Source organism: Callorhinus ursinus, unplaced genomic scaffold (assembly GCF_003265705.2).
Source record: "Callorhinus ursinus isolate GAN/ISIS: 27379988/994484 unplaced genomic scaffold, GSC_fseal_2.0 scaffold3, whole genome shotgun sequence".
Classification (NCBI taxonomy): domain Eukaryota; kingdom Metazoa; phylum Chordata; class Mammalia; order Carnivora; family Otariidae; genus Callorhinus; species Callorhinus ursinus.
The window spans coordinates 6,554,649-6,573,985 of record NW_027397065.1 but is presented as its reverse complement, the minus strand read 5'-3'; the positions used below and the strand labels follow the sequence as shown (position 1 = coordinate 6,573,985).

At 37.3% G+C, this 19,337-nt stretch overlaps 1 protein-coding gene across 16 annotated transcripts in view; it reads left to right on the top strand.

Annotated features, from left to right (window-relative positions):
* MEF2C (myocyte enhancer factor 2C) overlaps positions 1 to 16,066 on the top strand; it is a 150,775-nt gene extending 134,709 nt beyond the window's left edge. For 10 of the 16 annotated variants that reach the window (XM_073887866.1, XM_073887879.1, XM_073887893.1 and 7 more), the window contains 5 exons: positions 2,428 to 2,600; positions 4,148 to 4,171; positions 5,054 to 5,183; positions 5,781 to 5,916; positions 11,346 to 16,066. In XM_073887866.1, the coding sequence (XP_073743967.1) occupies positions 2,428 to 2,600; positions 4,148 to 4,171; positions 5,054 to 5,183; positions 5,781 to 5,916; positions 11,346 to 11,667 (785 nt within the window). In that variant the 3' untranslated portion in view covers positions 11,668 to 16,066. The remainder of the gene's footprint in view (positions 1 to 2,427; positions 2,601 to 4,147; positions 4,172 to 5,053; positions 5,184 to 5,780; positions 5,917 to 11,345) is intronic. The other 6 variants (XM_025866758.2, XM_025866749.2, XM_073887931.1 and 3 more) reach the window with 3 other exon arrangements.
* The last annotated feature ends 3,271 nt before the right edge of the window (positions 16,067 to 19,337 follow it).

Below are 19,337 nucleotides of genomic sequence, written 5' to 3'. Positions count from 1 at the left end.
CCCCTTCTTTGGAAATTACCCACCTAATTTTCCATTTAATTGTTTATTTAAACCAGATCTCACGCAGGCTTAAGAGGTAAGTGACATATGTATTGAGTGTATCAGACCGAACTTCAGCTGACAGAAAAGTATAGGGCAGATTTTGTCTTGGTTTTCTCAGTCTCTTTTTATCCAGGAGAATCTATTAATTAAAACTAGAGTCTTAACATATTCACAAGAATGATTCCGTTAAGACACGTTAAATATAAACTCTATTTTATCAAGCATTTTCGTAAGTAAGCATATTCTTTGTATGATACTAGGTAAATGTATTTGTTTCATATATATAATAACTTTTGCCACCAAAAACTGTCCAAATTAACTGGAAAAGAAAATTTTGACTTTTGACATATTTAGCCAGCTGTAGAGAATTTAGCTACTTTCAATGAAGTTTTATTATAGAAGAGTAATTTATATTCAAATTCAACCAACATTTCCTAAGAAACTACTGTGGCCTTGACACGTGTTTTGGTGGGGGGGGGGTTCTTTATTTTTATTTTTCCCCCAGTAACTTGGAGAATTTTACAGATGACCCAATTGACAGATTTAATCTTGTAGTTATTTGTTATATATTCAGCCTGTTTATTCATGCATAAAATGAGGCAGGTAAATGAATGGGATATGAAGAACAAATGTGATCCACCCAGTTTGCCTCAAATGTATTTTAATTCAAAAGATGTTTCCATAAATATTTCCTGAAACACACCTGTGCTTGGCCTTCCCACTCCCTCCTCGTCTCTAGCTCAGGCCATCACCATAGTTTCCAGACTGCTTCATCCTCCCAGACCTTCCAAATTACAGGATATCCCAATGCCAGGATATCTCTCTGTCCACTTAGAGGCCTGTGTTCTGCCTCTGCTCTGTGACCCTCATGGGTCTGCATTTCCACCATTTAAATCCAAGATGTGTCAGCCTGGAAGTCAGGATTTCCATGTCCTTCCGAGGTCTTCGACACTCCTTTCTTTTCATGAGTTCCCTTCTAGACAGTTTGCTCACAGTGTCCCTGACCATGCTCTGTCAATTCCTATCTCAGCCCTTTCCCGGAGCCCAGTCACAAGCCCAGTGTTTCTTACTATCTCTTCTCTTTTTTCAAGGCCCACATTAATTCCTGCCTCTTAGGTGAATCTTAATTGGATAATCTCTTCCCTCCTAGGAACTCAATAACACTTAATCTGGGTGGCATCTCTCTGTGGGCACCTCTCCCTAGGCTGCCTTGTCCTGGTTTGGACATTTCACACATGTGTGTATCGGATTAGCACAAAGGAATTGCAGGGCCTTTGAGGACTGGGGCCACATCCTTGCCTCCCCACAGGGTAGTACACAGTATCATTCGTCCTAGGGTAATAGACACTTGTGTTTTAGGATAATGATAATGATGACCAACCGTAACAGTGAGGTTTGACTGTCTCCTTTAGAAAGCTTCAGAAAACAACTGTCTAGTTTTCCAGCAAGGATTGTCGAATTGGGTAGTGGGTCTCTATTCCTCTCCAATGAGAGGCCATGGAAAGAGCCAGCAGATGACGTTCTGCCTCAGCTAAGGTTGCATCAACTCCCTCCATAGCTCTTCCTGTCGTGGAGCAGTGTATTTTGAATTATGAGAAATGGCATCCTTCAGATATCAGGTTCTGTAAGTAGGGCGTTGAACATCAGATATCTACGAAAACCCTTTCAGTGTCCACATTAGATGACTATTCTTGTGCGTTGGCGAATCAGTACGTCAGTGGAGGAGGCATCATGCCTTCAGTTCAGCTCCTAAGGAGTCTTGCTTTTTGAAATTCTGTGTGAGCAGAAGAGCAAGCCTTCAGGGTCATACACTGAACTTGGGAGGAGGGCAAACCAGACATAAGAAAACCATAAGGAGAAATCACTCCAAGGAAAGGGGAACTCAAGAGCAAACTGTGGAAGAGGTTACTCCTCCTGCATGTCCTAGAAATTGCAGTCTTACTGGTATGCCCTTTCTTCACTTGAGGACACACAGACACACAAAATAAAACCCAAACCATTGAACTGAAAGAGTGAGTCATGCCAGCCAGACCTCTGCCAAGCTAGTCAATTAAAGTGCAGAACCGATTCTGTGCCTTTCTTAGACCCTGAACAACAGTGTTTCTTCCTGAATTTTTTTCACAGAAGAAAAGTATATGTTGATTTCTGAGCAAGTTGGTATATATTCGCTCTTCTCATTAAAACATTTTTCGTCTTCCTTCAGAGATTATTTAAAAACTTACCGACTGGGTTACTCTTCACATGGAAGCTGTTAGTCATCTTACAGACTTTGTTTTATGTCTTATCCAGTTAAGCTTTTATTTTTAATCTCTTATAGTGTATTCTCTAGAAACATACTTGAGTCTAGATTTCTTCCTGAATGCTTTCATTGTTTTGTGTTAACAGGGAACGGATATGGCAATCCCCGAAACTCACCAGGTCTGCTGGTCTCACCTGGTAACTTGAACAAGAATATGCAAGCAAAATCTCCTCCCCCCATGAATTTAGGGATGAATAACCGTAAACCAGATCTCCGAGTTCTTATTCCACCAGGCAGCAAGAATACGATGCCATCAGTGGTAATGCGAAACTACATTTTAAATAAATGTTGATAATGTTTTGTATATGTTTTGCTGTTTTTGTATCTTTCTAACATTTTGAATTACTTAGGTGATAAGAAAATTAACTTATCAGTGCTATTGCTGGAGCCCCATTTGTATTTAGCCATTTGTTTGTATTTAGCCATTATTTCTGGTAACTGGTTCACATTTCCCTTTTCCATGTAAAAAAAAAAAAAACAAAAAACAAAAAGAAAACAACATCCAATAAACTCCCCTATAAAACTGGTGTTCTGGGGCAAAAAAAGCATTTCCTTTTTTTAAAGTCTCCAACTTATAATTAGAAAAAAAAATCATTACTTATTACTCTGCTTATGGTACATCCAGTTGGACCAACAGTAGAATCAAACTCACAGAATAGGGAATTTCTTAACAGATTTTTATAATATTGAACTACTGTGTCTTCAAGGTGCTGACAACGAAAAATCTTTTCCATGATTTCTAAATGAACATTCTTCTGTTAATTGACCACTCTTTTCTTAGGTATATTGCAATGATTAATATATCGCATGCCTGTGCATTGCCTCAATTCATCTTCCCATATATGTGCTTCATGCAAATAACTACCTCTCAAAAGTAAATTGTTTTAAAATCCTAGGCATTCTGAGAACAAAGGTTATATTTCACACCAAAAAAAAAAAGTCACTGTAAGAAAAAATAAATAATGAATTAATTAAGAAATATAAATAATATCCCTGGACTCTATCATTTTTCTTTCTCCTGGGTCTGCAGGCTAAGATGAAGATAATAACTATGGGACCAAATTCAACAACAAAGAGAACTTACATCAATGTTCTCCAAATTAGCTTTGCTTAAGAGCAAGAACATTTAAAACCAAGATTCAGTAGACAAATTTAGATCATTCTGCAAACACATTTCTTTTTTTTTCTTTCTGTGCTCTGTGGCAAGCTTCGGGGTAAAACAGTCCTGCAAGCTGATTAGTTTATTATGGCACAGTGCAGATTAATTTTGAATATCAACCAAAAAAAAATCACATAATATGCAACGTTCCCTTCAGAAAAGACTGGGTCTAATAAATAAAACCTCCCACAGGGCCATAGCCAAGTGGTGTGGGCCATGCATGGCAGGCTGTCTCTATCAGCAGATTTATTCCAAGTTCCTTAAAACTGATGCTCTCCCGGGGATCCTCTGAGTGGTTGTACAGCCTCTCACCAGCAGCCAGGTGCAGCTCTCCCCCTCCTCCAGCAAGTGGGGTTTCAAAGTACAATCTTTTTTTTTTTTTTTTCAAAACATGGTGCTGAAATAATGAAGGTTGAGACACTGACCTGTGCAGAAAACTGGATAGATTGTCTTCACATTTGAGACAAACAGCTCATTAAGGGAAACAAAGAATGTCTTTGTAGGGAGTTATCTGTAGAGTCTGGGTTTTAAAATTGTTTAAACTGTTGTGTCTATGAGAAGATGCTTTGCCTTTTGTTGAAAAGATTTTGCCCAATTATAAATATTTACAGACACTAATTAATAAAACTCCTTCCCCATGCTCTCAGTCTGAGGATGTCGACCTGCTTTTGGTAAGTAGTAAGAGTACTTCCATAAATGGCACATGCAAGGAGAAACCCAAGGTGACTTTTAGGTGGAGTGGCTCTAGGAAAATGGGAAGATTTCAGAAATTACCATAGTGTGTCCAAATGAATCATATTTAAATGCCATTAATTTCAAGTATCACAGGTGAAAAGAATGTCAGGTTATTTATTTTTCTGTCTCAACCTTTGTAAAGTGAAGACCATGTTTTCAATTTATTTTAGGACTTAATTTATAGTAAAATTCTAACAAAAATAATTTCCTTAGTTATTTAAACCACTAAGATACTTATTTTTCTAAGAAATTAAAAAAAGTCTCATGATCTTTATGTGAATCTTTAATCTTCTTGCTGTAAGGAGTTAAATATACATGTTAGCTGCTTTACCATCTAGTTCTGAGGGAAGTTTAGAAGAATCTGAAAAAAGTGGTCAGAGCACCACCTGCTGGTCAGAGTATAGCATGAAATTCTGCCCATCTGCTCTGCAGTGTATAGAACTGAGCATAAAAACTACCATGGTTGATTTTAATTTTTTTTAATTTGCATTTGAATAAAAACTGAAACAATGGAGTACAGTATACATATTTCATCAGTTTTCAACATAGTCTGTTTTTACCCGTAATAAAGCTTATGGTACTTGTTACTAGTTCAGTTGCCTAGGAGATACTGATGTAATGGGTTACTATGGCAACAACTGGTCTCTTGAAGGATTGTAAATGATAGGGTTGGCAGAGTTCATAGAGACACATGTTAAATGATTAATTTCATGAGATTTGTACCAAGTTATTTCTTTATGTGCAAAATTAATACTGAAATCTAATATTTTTAACTTTAAAAAATTTTATCAATAATGTCTCTTTATTTACTTTAAAAGAATCAAAGGATAAATAACTCCCAGTCTGCTCAGTCATTGGCTACCCCAGTGGTTTCCGTAGCAACTCCTACTTTACCAGGACAAGGGATGGGAGGATATCCATCAGCCATTTCAACAACATATGGTACCGGTGAGTAGCTTTGCCATGTTCAAATAGTACATTAAATACTTTTTATTAAAAAGCAAGATAAAAAGATATTACCTTTTAGTCTATTAGGAAACTTCCTTTAGTACCTGTGGTGTCCAGAGACTATGCCATTACCTATGTGTTACTAAGACAAAGTGAATATCTATATTTTTCTTTCTTAAGTGACTGAAAGTTTTATTAACCCAACCTGAATTCAATATAAAAAACCAATTTCAAGGAAAATGAGCCATTATTTCTTTGATGTAATAGAAAACTCACTTTCCCAGGATTGTTTAAAAAACATTTCTAGATCATCAAATACGTATACACTGTAATGCCAGACTGTAGTTCTAATGAACTAAAATTGCAGGCTGTACTACTTCAGAGCTTTCATGGAATACTTATTTTTTGGCATATGATACATCTCTTTTAAATTAAAATTGCTCCTGATGCTTTATCTCCTTCTCCCCCCAGAATAAGAGAATTTATAATAATCATTAAGTGATACTAATAGAATATTTTTAATTTGGAAATGTGTATTTACCATTTGATAATTTTCAAATTAAGTATTTTCCCTTATTGTTTTATTTATTGATCTAGAGTACTCTCTGAGTAGTGCAGACCTGTCATCTCTGTCTGGGTTTAACACCGCCAGCGCTCTTCATCTTGGGTCAGTAACTGGCTGGCAACAGCAACACCTACATAACATGCCGCCGTCGGCCCTCAGTCAGCTGGGGTAAGCAATATTATTTCTTCTATAAAACACTTTGAGAATGCATTTTTGGATGACAAAAGCAGTTTCTAAATACTGTGCTCTAGTGTCCCATTAAAGGATGTAAAATTCTACTTTATCAGAATGTGAAAGTAATTATTCAGATCAGTATCTTTTAAGTCGGTTAAATATTACTTTCCTTATTTTTTGAGAGGAGGGGAGCTCTGTGATAATAAGATAAATTATTTCCCTGTTGTTTTAGGCTAAATTGGTTTCCACTTCGATCAATGAAAAACTTTCACTTAGTTAACTTTTCACGTGGGACATAAGAAGACACTTATAAGTTCTTTAAATTTTTGAGATATTTGTGAATCCTTATCACTTAGCTTATACCATATAATTCATGCTAACCTTAACCTAGTACTTATAGGTTCTCCTATTGATTTCATATATTTATAAGGTACTCATCATATGGTTATATATTTATAGATATTGTACAAATATAAATATATGTGTATATGTACATACACTAATTACCTAAATTTGGGTATAAAAATAATTTCTGTTGTTTTCTGAAATCAGAATGTGTATTTCTGCCCCCTTGTGGTAATTTTGAGAAATGTCTTTATCATAGAAAGGACTCCTGTCATTTATCTATGGAGAAATGTTCAAACCTTTAAAAAGCCCTGAATTCATAATTCAAAACTACTTGTAAAACAGATAGTTTTTTTTAAGCTTAAAACGTGAATCAAAGATCTGACTTTAGGTTTAACTAGTAACTCCATAACTGCAATTAATCATCAGAAGAAAATACTAGGAAGGTATAAAATATTAAAAGATAAGAGTTTATATTTTAGAAACATTCTATATGTCTACCTCGCTTTTACTTTTCTGCTGAGTCATTTGGTTAGAATAGTTAGTTAGCTCTATACTCCTGTTTCTAAAGAGATAATGAGAATAAAACACTGATTAGAATAAAAATCACTGACTGATACCACAACTTCATCTCTTACCTTCCCTGCCCTCCTAGCTTTCTTGTGGAATTGATTTCACACAGATTAGTGCTCCAGTAATGGAGTCTTCCTCCATTCACTGTTTGCTTATGGGCGTCCTGCTCACTAATCATTATTGTTCAAAATCTAACCTTTCATGGAAGCAATAAAATAAATTCACATGACATTGTTGCTGTGCTTTCTTAAAAGATTGTTAGCTTTGAAGCTCTATTAAATATTGAACAGCAACAGAGTTTCTCCTTTTAGAACATTTAAATTTTCTCAGAATTGTTAACTGTGCAAGTAGACATTTATTGCAATAACTTTTTAAGGTAATTATCACTAAGTACGCGATACCATCCAGGCAATCTTGAAATACATATGTGCGGCATTGCACTGCTACGGCTAAGCAGTGAATCCACTGTACGGGCTTCTTGGCAAAGATAAAGGCAGCTGTTCACTTCTCATTTTTCACAAAATTCATCCATTAGAGGACTAGGGATTTCCTTAGAAATTATCAATGTCAAAAGCCGTATTATTTTCTCTGAATGTGGCTTTCTTTTGTCTTTAGTAACACTATACTGTAATCTTAAAAGTCCCTTCAGTTACATGGGAAGAATCTAATTCTCTGCTGCCCTTAATAAAGACTTCAGTAAATGAGAAAGGAGAGAACTGGCCTAGAGAGGAACCAAATTACAACAGCCAAGGATGAAGCATTTTGTTTAGTTCCGGTTTGTTTCAACAACGGTTCTCATAGTGCATGATTTGACTCTGAACTTAGTCTATGAGTTTTCATTGCACTTAATCACTTCCTTTATCCCTCAGATAGGATACCCCTTCCAGTCCTTCTAATTTTGGCCAGCCTGCCTGCCTGCCTGCCTTCCTTCCTTTCTTCCTTCCTCTCTCTCTCTCTCACACACACACACACACACAAACACGGGAGCTTTTTCAAAAGGAGGTTCCCTCAGATGGACTAGCCCATGTTCACACAATTAAATGTTAAACTATTTTTTAATCCCAATTTGTGATATTTATATTAAATAAAATAAATTATATTTTATTTTTATTCCTTACAGTGTGAATTAATTCAAAAGATCAGTATTTTTTTTAGGCTACAGTATCCTCACGTTCTTGTGTGGTGGGTTCACATTCCTTTATATAGATACAGTGTTCAGAGTAGAGTAAAATATATTTCAGCTCCTCCAAAGCAGATATTCCCAGCAGCCCAAGATGGTCACCACATTTCTTTCCCAAAATTAAGAGTATAAAAGAGCTCTTCGTGTTTTGTGAATGGAAATACCTTTAATTCTTTGAAGCTGCACTTTTAACTCTATCTAGTATTTGATTTTATCTAACCAAGTCAGATAAATAGCATACATTGATTTGATGCAGGAAGTAGGGATGACTGGCAGAAGGAACATGCCATCGAGGGTTAGCGACAATCATTTGAATAGGAATATTTGAGAAAATGACCCTCAAATTTTTAAGCGTTTTTCTCACCTTAAAAAAAGGGCAGCCTGTTTTCTGGAAGCATTTCTATACACCATCTTAGTTGATGTGGGTGTTTAAAGACAACTTTTAAAAGGTTAAGTTAAATATAGTTTGATAGTGTAATTTCCAGGCGGAGGCAGTTAAGAAATTTGAATAAAACTATCCAGTCATGTTTCATTTCGGAGCAATTATGGGGAAGGGTAGGTGTTTTCCCAGTTGGAAGGCATCTGTAGCACATGAAAACTTGCAGCAGAATTTGATATGGGCAACTTGCATATCTGGCTTCTGTCTCCCTCCTACCCACCTCTTTCTCACCCACACACATGGAATATTTCACAATTATCTGTGTCTATAAAAATTGTGTTCTCAAGAACAAGCAGACCAACATGCTTGTATCTGAATCTAGCATGTATACAGCTAAGTGATTTTTAATGCTTTTTCTTTTCAAGATAATAGTTTGATAACAGAGACTAGCCAATTACATTTCATTCTATTTGGAATCCTCTGCCACAGTATAATGAAGCTGAATCTCATTCATCACGCACATTTCATTACTGTGGATTTAGTGTCCCCAGAACTACTCAAAATGCTTCATATATGCTTTCAGTGTCAAATGAAATGCCACCAAAAAGTAAATTTAGGGACTAGCCTATTTGTTTATAGGAAGGGATAAACAAGAAGTGTTGTATCTCTTATGGGGAAGAGATGCAACAAAAGCTATACAAGCCAGTTCACAATTGTAGATACAGTAAATAAGTAGATAATGCAGCTTCTAAAAGCTGTATTAAAGAAACAGCATTTTGATTATACTATTTTCTGCTTAATTGATCCAGATTAACTGCTTATACTAGTCCAGCTCACCAAACTTTTTGTCTAATTGTCCATGTCTCCCTGCCTGTGAAGAAGCAATCTAAATGTCAAAGGGCAGTCAAAAGTATTTGTTGATATGCCACTTTGTTTTCAGACTGCTAATTGACGTTCATTATTAAAGAGTTGTGTGAGTCATAGTAGAAGCATTTAATTAAATTTTAGTGAAATAGTCTTTCTTATCCAGAGCCAGGAAAATTCTTTCTTCCAGAAATCAAAAGATGATTTCCTCTGACATCAAAATGAATCATTAAGTAACTTTGAACCAAGATAAAATAGTCCACCATTATGGATCTTTTTGAAATACAGGTGTTTCCCCCCACCCAGTCTTAATATCTTCTTGATTTAAAGATTACTTAATTAAACTCTTAGAAAATTAGTAAACTAATATAGACTGTAAAATAAAAACTACAAATAAATAATGACAAGTATAAACAGGTGATTGGAAATCATATGCACTCAATGTGGTAACTTGATATAAAGGCTAAGACTGTATTTATTCTATAACACAAAAGCCAGAGAGAGAAAAGCTAATTTTTAGGGGAAAAAATAACTCTCCTTTAGATCATTTTACACATTAGCTCATCTATTAATAAGAGAAGGAAAGTAATTCTTTGCCAGTAGGTGGTGCCTTTGTATAAAACATCACTCAAAGATTAAACTCATTTTGACTAATTTTTTATCTCTATACATCTTGAGCCTGAATTGCATCTCCCAAAAAGCCAGCCCCAAGTTATTCCACTTTTTCCTCTGAATATATATATATATATATATATATTTTCTCACTGCTCGTAATGACTTTTTAATGTCACCCAATTCTCTCCATTTGAAAGTAACATAATCACGTCCATGAGTAGGTGGGCTCACTTTCCTTTGTCTAGAACGGGTGTATCTGTATGGATTATTCTTCACTGTGACTGCTCACGAGGAGAGATATCTGTACTTTCTTGACAATGTGGGCAAGTAGTGCTGACTCTAGCCACAGATGTCAATACCATCAGAATGCAAGAACAGTACGAGCATCTTAAAATTGATGTCAGCAGTGTCCTTCCGGTTTATCCTGACCAAAGTTGTTGCGATTGCCAATCGACACCTAAGGGCTTAATGCTTTTCCCTCCAGAGTTTCAAGTATCTAAATTCTTCCACATTGTGGAAGAAGGGAAAGTTACACTCTCCTGGAATAAATGAGGATTAAGCCTTATAAACGCAATAAAATCATACTAGATCCTTCTTTACAACAGCCTTTCCTTAGACAAATCCAGATTCCTCAACTCATGCCAATTATAACTAGAGGCTGAGTGATATCCTACTACGTACCCCAGCAGGGAGAGACTGGCAGTGATGAAGCTGAGGTACTTGTGGAAAATAGACACCACTTGCATCCCATGTAACTGAGAAAGGATGAAGAAAGTCCAGCGACTGACCAGTATTAGTGGGGTAGGAAGTCTAAGTGTTTTTAAAGCCAACACTAAACTTTTCTGCAGATCATTTTCAACCTCCTTCCCCATCTTTCCCCCCTCCAAGCTTTTCACCAGATACAGTTAAATGTAGCATTTTAGGGATTTATTCATTTGAAATTTGAACTCGCTTCACTCTCTCTCAAGACCGTACAACTTCATGTGTACATGCTTATTATGTGGAGGGATGCATTTTATATCCGTCACAAGCTTTTTACAATAATTTCCACACACATGCATTAGTAAATCGGAGACATCTCATTCAAAAGCTAAATGTTGTAACTTAAATCTTAAGTTATTATTTCGGAACTAGTCTAGGGAGAAATTCCATGGACACAGAAAATGCATTTTCCAGCATGTCATGTTAAGCCTCTCTGAGCCGGTAACCTGTAGGTGTAGGGAGCCTGTCACAGACTAGAGGTATGATTCCCGAGGCCTGGCCCCGTTAAATACTGTAATTACTCCCAGGCATCCTCAATGGCTCTGAGAAGGCGCTGCCCCCCCGAGTGCTTCCAAGCACGCTCTCCTCCCTCTGGGCATGCTCCGGTGTCTATGCGAGTCTTGAAGCTGATGTTTGATGTAATTGTGAGTTCCTGGGGGCTCCAGGCCTCCTCCATCTGTAACTGGGTTTCCTTTCCTCCTACAGAGCTTGCACTAGCACTCATTTATCTCAGAGTTCAAATCTCTCCCTGCCTTCTACTCAAAGCCTCAACATCAAGTCAGAACCTGTTTCTCCTCCTAGAGACCGTACCACCACCCCTTCGAGATACCCACAACACACGCGCCACGAGGCGGGGAGATCTCCTGTTGACAGCTTGAGCAGCTGTAGCAGTTCGTACGACGGGAGCGACCGAGAGGATCACCGGAATGAATTCCACTCCCCCATTGGACTCACCAGACCTTCGCCGGACGAAAGGGAAAGTCCCTCAGTCAAGCGCATGCGACTCTCTGAAGGATGGGCAACATGATCAGATTATTACTTAATAGTTTTTTTTTTTCTTGCAGTGTGTGTGTGTGCTATACCTTAATGGGGAAGGGGGGTCGATATGCATTATATGTGCTGTGTGTGGAAAAAAAAAAAGTCAGGTACTCTGTTTTGTAAAAGTACTTTTAAATTGCCTCAGTGATACAGTATAAAGATAAACAGAAATGCTGAGATAAGCTTAGCACTTGAGTTGTACAACAGAACACTTGTACAAAATAGATTTTAAGGCTAACTTCTTTTCACTGTTGTGCTCCTTTGCAAAATGTATGTTACAATAGATAGTGTCATGTTGCAGGTTCAACGTTATTTACATGTAAATAGACAAAAGGAAACATTTGCCAAAAGCGGCAGATCTTTACTGAAAGAGAGAGCAGCTGTTATGCAACATATAGAAAAATGTATAGATGTTTTGGACAGACCCGGCAAAGGGTGGCCATTGGTAAATGTTAGGAACACACCAGGTCACCTAACATCCTGAGAACGCGCTCACAAACCTGCACGCATATCATTGGCGTATGGCACTCATTAAAAAGGATCAACGACCATTAAAAGAGGACCATACCTATTTAAAAAAAAAAAAAAATGTGGAGTTTGAGGGCTAACGTATTTAATTAAATAAATAAATAAATCTGGGTCTGCATCTCTTATTAAATAAAAATATAAAAATATGTACATTACATTTTGCTTATTTTCATATAAAAGGTAAGACAGAGTTTGCAAAGCATTTGTGGCTTTTTGTAGTTTACTTAAGCCAAAATGTGTTTTTTTCCCCCTTGATAGCTTCGCTAATATTTTAAACAGTCCTGTAAAAAACCAAAAAGGACTTTTTGTATAGAAAGCACTACCCTAAGCCATGAGGAACTCCATGCTTTGCTAACCAAGATAACTGTTTTCTCTTTGTAGAAGTTTTGTTTTTGAAATGTGTATTTCTAATTATATAAAATATTAAGAATCTTTTAAAAAATCTGTGAAATTAACATGCTTGTGTATAGCTTTCTAATATATATAATATTATGGTAATAGCAGAAGTTTTGTTATCTTAATAGCGGGAGGGGGGTATATTTGTGCAGTTGCACATTTGAGTAACTATTTTCTTTCGGTTTTCTTTTACTCTGCATACATTTTATAAGTTCAAGGTCAGCTGTCAAAGGATTACCTGTGGGATTAGAACATATCACATTGCAACACCCTAAATTGTTTTTAATACATTAACAATCTATTGGGTCAACTGACATCCATTGTATATACTAATGAGTTTCTTTCATGCTATTTTTTGTTTTTGTTTTTGCATTATTATCAAATGCAGGGCCCCTTTCTGATCTCACCATTTCACCATGCATCTTGGAATTCAGTAAGTGCATACCCTAACTTGCCCGGATCCTAAATTATCTGGTTGGTTTTCGGCCTAGAATTTGAGACACTTTTTAGAAACATGCCCAGAATAGAGAAGCTGTGTTGGGGCACAAGTCCTGCAAATATGGCCCTAGAAACCAGTGATATGGCGTTTACTCAACGCACAAGTTATAAATTCCCACAGAAGAAAAATGTGAAAGCCTGGGTGCTAGACAAGAAGGAAGCAGGTAAAGGGATAGTTGCTTCGTCATCCATTTTTAATTATTTTAACTGACCCTCAACAATCTTGTCAGCAATATAGGACTGTTGAACAATCCCGGTGTGTCAGGACCCCCAAATGTCACTTCTGCATAAAGCATGTATGTCATCTATTTTTTTCTTCAATAAAGAGATTTAATAGCCATTTCAAGAAATCCCATTAAAGAACCTCTCTATGTCCCTTTTTTTAAATTTTTCAAAAAATAATGACTTGTCTAATATTCGTCTATAAGGGATTAATTTTCAGACCCTTTAAAAAGTGAGTGCCATAAAAAAAAAGTTGATATATATTGCTTAAAAGAGATTTCAATCTAGGAATGATTTTCCTTCTCTTGGAATGTGAAGATCTGTCGATTCATCTCCACTCATGTGCATTGACATACACAGCAACGAAGATCCAGACAGGAAGATCGACACTGCTATAGCACGTCTAGGACATTTCTTATCCATCCTTCTCTTTCACTTGGAGAGTTGCTATGTGTTTCTCACTGTAAAAGGCTGCTGCTGGGTGGCAAAAGCCAAGAGACCTTACTAACTAGGCCGTATTTTCTTAACTTGATCTGAAATCCACAATTAGACCACATCGCACCTTTGGTTGTATCCGTATAGGATGCTAGCCTGCTTGTACGAACGTTTTATATACTAAAAACAAAACAAAAAAAAAATCTTTCAACCTTTTCATATATCCCACTACTCAAGGTATCCATGGATGGAACATGAAAGAAAATCATTTATGCAGAGGGAAAACAGAGAATCATCCTGAACACACACACACACACACACACACACACACACACATATACTTATTCACACGGGAAAATCTAAGAAAGTCATTTTCCTCACCATAGACTTGATCCCATCCTTACAACCATTCTTATAACTTGATGTGTATAAAATATGCAAACATGTCACAAATGTTCTTTGTCATTTCAAAACACGTTATCAATATCAGCAGAAATTTACCAGTGGGTGGGAAGGGGTCATTATGTGAAAATATGAAAAAATAGCCATATTAATTTTTTACCTGCAATTTGCCTCAGCAACAAAGGAAAAGTGAATTTATAATGCTGAAGATAAAGTAAGCTAAAGTACCAGCAGAAGCCTTGGCTATTTATAGCAGTTCTGACAATAGTTTTATAAGAACATGAAAAGAACAGAATCACTTGAAAATGGATGCCAGTCATCTCTTGTTCCCACTACTGAATTCATATAAAGTGGTAGCAAGATAGGCGAAGGGATAATCTGAGAATTTTTTTAAGATGATTTAATGAGAAAAAGCACAATTTTGATTGTGATGAGTCACTTTCTGTAAACAATCACTGTCTATCTTTACCCTTCTACCTTATCTGTAATTTACCATTTGTTGTATTTGCAAAGCTAGTATGGTTTTGGGTTTTTATCGCAGTAAATCCTTTGTATTCCGGAGTTTAGGGCAGAGCCCTGAGGGAGTATGATTTTACATAACCCATCCTAGAATAATGTTGTAGGCAACATTCTTCATTGCAAGTAAAAGAACCCTAAGTAGCATTTTACACAGCTACAAATATTGTTATAGCTGATCCTATTTTAAAAGATTTTTGGTAATATTAAGCTTAAATACTGGTAACACTGATGCAATATAGGGAGGCTGCACACCCTGTATATTGTATGCATTGGTGAGTGGAAGGCTGTTTATTTCAACCTTTTTTAAAATTGTGTTTTTTAGTAAAATGGCTTATTTTTTTCCCAAAGGTGGAATTTAGCATTTTGTAATGATGAATATGAAAATACCTATCATCCTCAGATCATTTTAAGGTTGACTAAAAGTGAGAAAGAAAAGAATTCCAATACACTTTTTTTAAAGAACGTCTGCCCTCTCACACTTTCGATGTATTCGTTTTTCTTACATACCCATCTTTTAATTTAGAGCTAGCGTTTTTTGCCCCCGTTATGCTTTTGTTTGTTTTTCCAGAGGGTAAATGCTTTGTAATTTCTTCCTTTAAAAAATAAATTCTTTTTTAAAGAAGCAGCCACTTGAACCCTCAGTAAAGGCTGTTGCCTAAGCATGGCATACTTCATCTGTTCCCATTTGTGCCATCTGCTGTGATGGCGTCAATTTCCTGCCACCACAGATCTTTGGAAGATTGATGGAATACTGGTGTCTGTTAGAATGCTTCAGACTCAGACTACAGATGTAATTAAAGGCTTTTCTTAGTATGTTTTAACCAAAGATGTGGAGCAATCCAAGCCACATATCTTCTACATTCAATCTGTCCATTTTGGTTATTTTCATAATCGGGTATTGCATCTTGCCTTCCCTAGTCATACCTCAAATTGATTCATACCTCAGTTTAATTCAGAGAGGTCAGCTAAGTGATGGATTCTGTTGTGGTCTGAATGCAGTACCAGTGTTCTCTCGCAGACCCGGGTCACTGTAGGCATAGGACTTGGATTGCTTCAGATGGTTTGCTGTATCATTTTTCTTCTTTTTCTTTTTCTGGGGACTTGTTTCCATTACATGACAGTAATTAAAATAGCTTGTAAATGAGGGCATACAAGCATTTGCAACAAATATTCAAATAGAGGCTCACAGCGGCATAAGCTGGACTTTGTCGCCACTAGATGACAAGATGTTATAACTAAGTTAAACCACATCTGTGTATCTCAAGGGACTTCATTCAGCTGTCTGTAGTGAATAAAAGTGGGGAATTTTCAAAAGTTTCTCCTGCTGGAAATAAGGTATAATTTGTATTTTGCAGACAATTCAGTAAAGTTACTGGCTTTCTTAGTGATGCAGTGTCTGTGGTGCATTTTTTTAATTAATGTTTTGCTGTTTAAATTTTTTCCACTTAATAGTGTTTGTTAAAAGCAGCTTCTCCCACAAGTGCAAGTGAGCATTTTGAGTTTCCAACTCAAAATACTTTTACAAAAGGGGGATGTTTGTGTTTGGGAGGGAAGAAAGGTGTAAATTGGACCTCTTTTCTTGGGGGTGATATATGTACTCAGCCAGTGTGAGCAGTTCAAGATTCTTATCAAGTGGTTCAACTTCTTTATCAAAGTAGTTCCATGAAGATCTTGGATAACTTGCTTAAACACAGAGAATTGTCCAAAAGTCATTTTGAAAAGCACTGTCATACAGTAAGTTAAATTATTTTTTAAACTAAAATATGTAGAAAGTATTTTCAGATTTATTTTTTCTTCATCAAAATGGTTTCTTTAACAAAACAAAACAAAAACAAAAACAAAACCAAAAACCAAAACAAAACACATAGGCTTTTATCTAAATACTTGAAAAAATTAGTAAATTCATACATTTTTAGAAACTAAAAATTATATGTATTATCAAAATCCAATGATAATTTCCAAAGGGAATGTCCTTAGAAGGAGCAACATAAAGACTAATTAAGGAACTGAAAAGGAAAACAAGAAGGCATTGGTCAGCCACCTGGAGATCTCAGACTAATCCACAAGGTGATTCCTGCTCTGATGGAAAAAAGAATGCAGCTTGGGGAACATTGCATGTGGCTTCAAGATAGCAGTGCTCTTCTCTCTGTTCTTTTTATTCATTGTCAGCAAACATTTATTAAGCATTTATTATGTGTAATTCATGTGGTGGATCCTGGGATGAGAAGATGTAGCCCTTGCTTTTAAGAAACTCATAAACTAATAGGAGATTAAAGGACTAATAGGAAATAGAAACTGTTCTCAGAGACTTCTGCAAAGTACTGGGAGGAAACCACTTCAGAGATCTTTGGAGCAGAGCAGAGCATGGGCACTTCCTTGGAGCAGAGGCAGCCTTGGATTTGTCTTTGGAGGGGGGTGGGTAGGATGGAGAAAGGCCCAGATGGATGAGGGCAGGACTGATTTGTGGGCATGTGACCTCTGCAGTCACATGAGGCCCCACACTTAGTTTCATGCTCTACTGTCACCATCTTGATAATTCCATCTTTGAGTCTGTTTTGTAAGTGTAGCCTGATTGTGTGGGAGCAGAGGAAATAGGGGGCACCTGGGTGGCTCTGTGGTTAAGCGTCTGCCTTCGGCTCAGGTCATGGTCCCGGGGTCCTGGGATGGAGCCCCATGTCGGGCTCCCTGCTCGGCGGGAGGCCTGCTTCTCCCTCTCCCACTCCCCCTGCTTGTGTCCCCTCTCTCACTGTGTCTCTCTCTGTCAAATAAATAAATAAAATCTTTTTTAAAAATTTAAAAAAAAAATAGAAAAAAGTGGAAAGCTTTGATTTTAGCAACTTTAAAGGAAAGAGGGACATTTTCATTTCACACTAAGCCCCACAACTTATGACTAGTCTGGGTGAGGACATTCTACAAGAGGAAATAATAGGTGTCAAGGTACAGAGATGGGGAAACAAGAGAAAAATTTACAGGAATGGTGGCCCATCCTGTTTAGATAAAGTACAGCCATGTGTAGGTGTTGGAGAAGGTCATCAAGAGGGCATGACTGACAGCTGAACTGCAAGCTGGACCCAGACAAATGGAGCCTCCTCACCCCTGCCCCTGTCTGTAGAAGGTACACTCCCCAACCCCCCACCCCGACCGTTCTCACAAGGAGACCCATTTTCAAGGATGCAACCTTGAGAAAGCAATGTATTGTTCGTATATATGACTGAACCCAGTTAAGGCCCCTAAATAAACTTAAGAGTCTGGCAGGTGGGTGTGGAGATTTACTAATCTTGTAGCACCAAAGACCAGGCTCATATATAAATTCCCTTGCTTATTAAGCCTGCCACCCACCAATTCTGCAGTGATCTGCCTCTTTCTTCAGTCTCTCCTTACCTCCACGTACAGGAGCCAGTTTCAGGAAGCTCCCAAGGTTTCGAACCAACAGCCACAGGAGCAAAAGGGACAAGACTGGAAGAGTTGGCTGGGATCTGATTATATAATTGCAAGTTTACAACTCTGGGGTTTAAGCAATTAAATGGAAGATTTAGAAGAGATGGAACTGTCAAAATTCAGCAAGTGATGAGATTAATGGCAGGAGTGATGATAGAATTGTTAAAATTTACAGTTTTAAGCTCTTAAATGATTAGGATCATAGTAATGTCCACATAGGAAATGGAAAGAGCTTACTGCCATGTGAGGAAGGTAACTAAGTCACCATTCAGCATGTTGGGCTTGACTTATATATCCAAGTAGAATATGAGAATGTTGTAAATGTAGACTTGAACTCAGGACACCAGTTACTACTGACAATAAAGCCTTGGATGTTATTAACAGGGGGGTAATAGTGAACACCATGACCATGAAATGAACTTGTCAAGGGGAAGGTCAAAGGTGAGGGAAGAAGTAGGCTTAGAAGGGAATGTTGAAGAGGGGAGACCTACGGAGAAGAAAGGACCTGTGAAGAAGTCAAGGATCATTCAGACAGAAGGAAAACCAAAGTGTGCTGTCAAGGCAAAAAGAGGTTTCAAGGTAAAAAAAAAAAAAAATCAACAATGTCAAATGTTTTATTGGGATCACAAAGGAGGAAAATGGAGAAAGAGAATTTGGCCTTGGGTGTTACCTGAGAATCATTTCAATAAAATGGTGTGGGAGAGAGAGGTTGTCTAGCAGATGTTGTGAAATTTCAGGCAGCAAGTGTGAACACATCTTTCACAACGTTTGTGATTAAAAGAAGAGAGCTGGCATGAGGGGCCAACAGAGTCAGGGATAAAGGTGAAGGTTGTGAAAAGGCCAGGTGGTACCTGAGCATGTTTATGGGTTGGGCGAGACCTAAGGGAGCAGAACGCAGATGTGAACCATCCTAACCAAAAGCCAGAGGATTACATTTTGTGACCCTAGGCCCAGTTCCTATGTGGTCCTTTCATTTCAGGGATGTCTGGGAGTCTCGATTAAATAGAGTTATTGAATCTGGTAAAGGAAAATGATTCTCAGAGTATCTGAGTTTTCATTTTGTGAATTAAGTCCTTTTTCCGTTTTGTGTGCATATTCCTATGGCATCTATCCCGTACATACCCGTACAGATCAACTTCGAAGCAGGATTCAGTGATGAAAGAGGAAAGCCAAGCTGGCTTCCCTAGGGTTGTTTCCCTCAGATTCCCACTGTTCTTACTT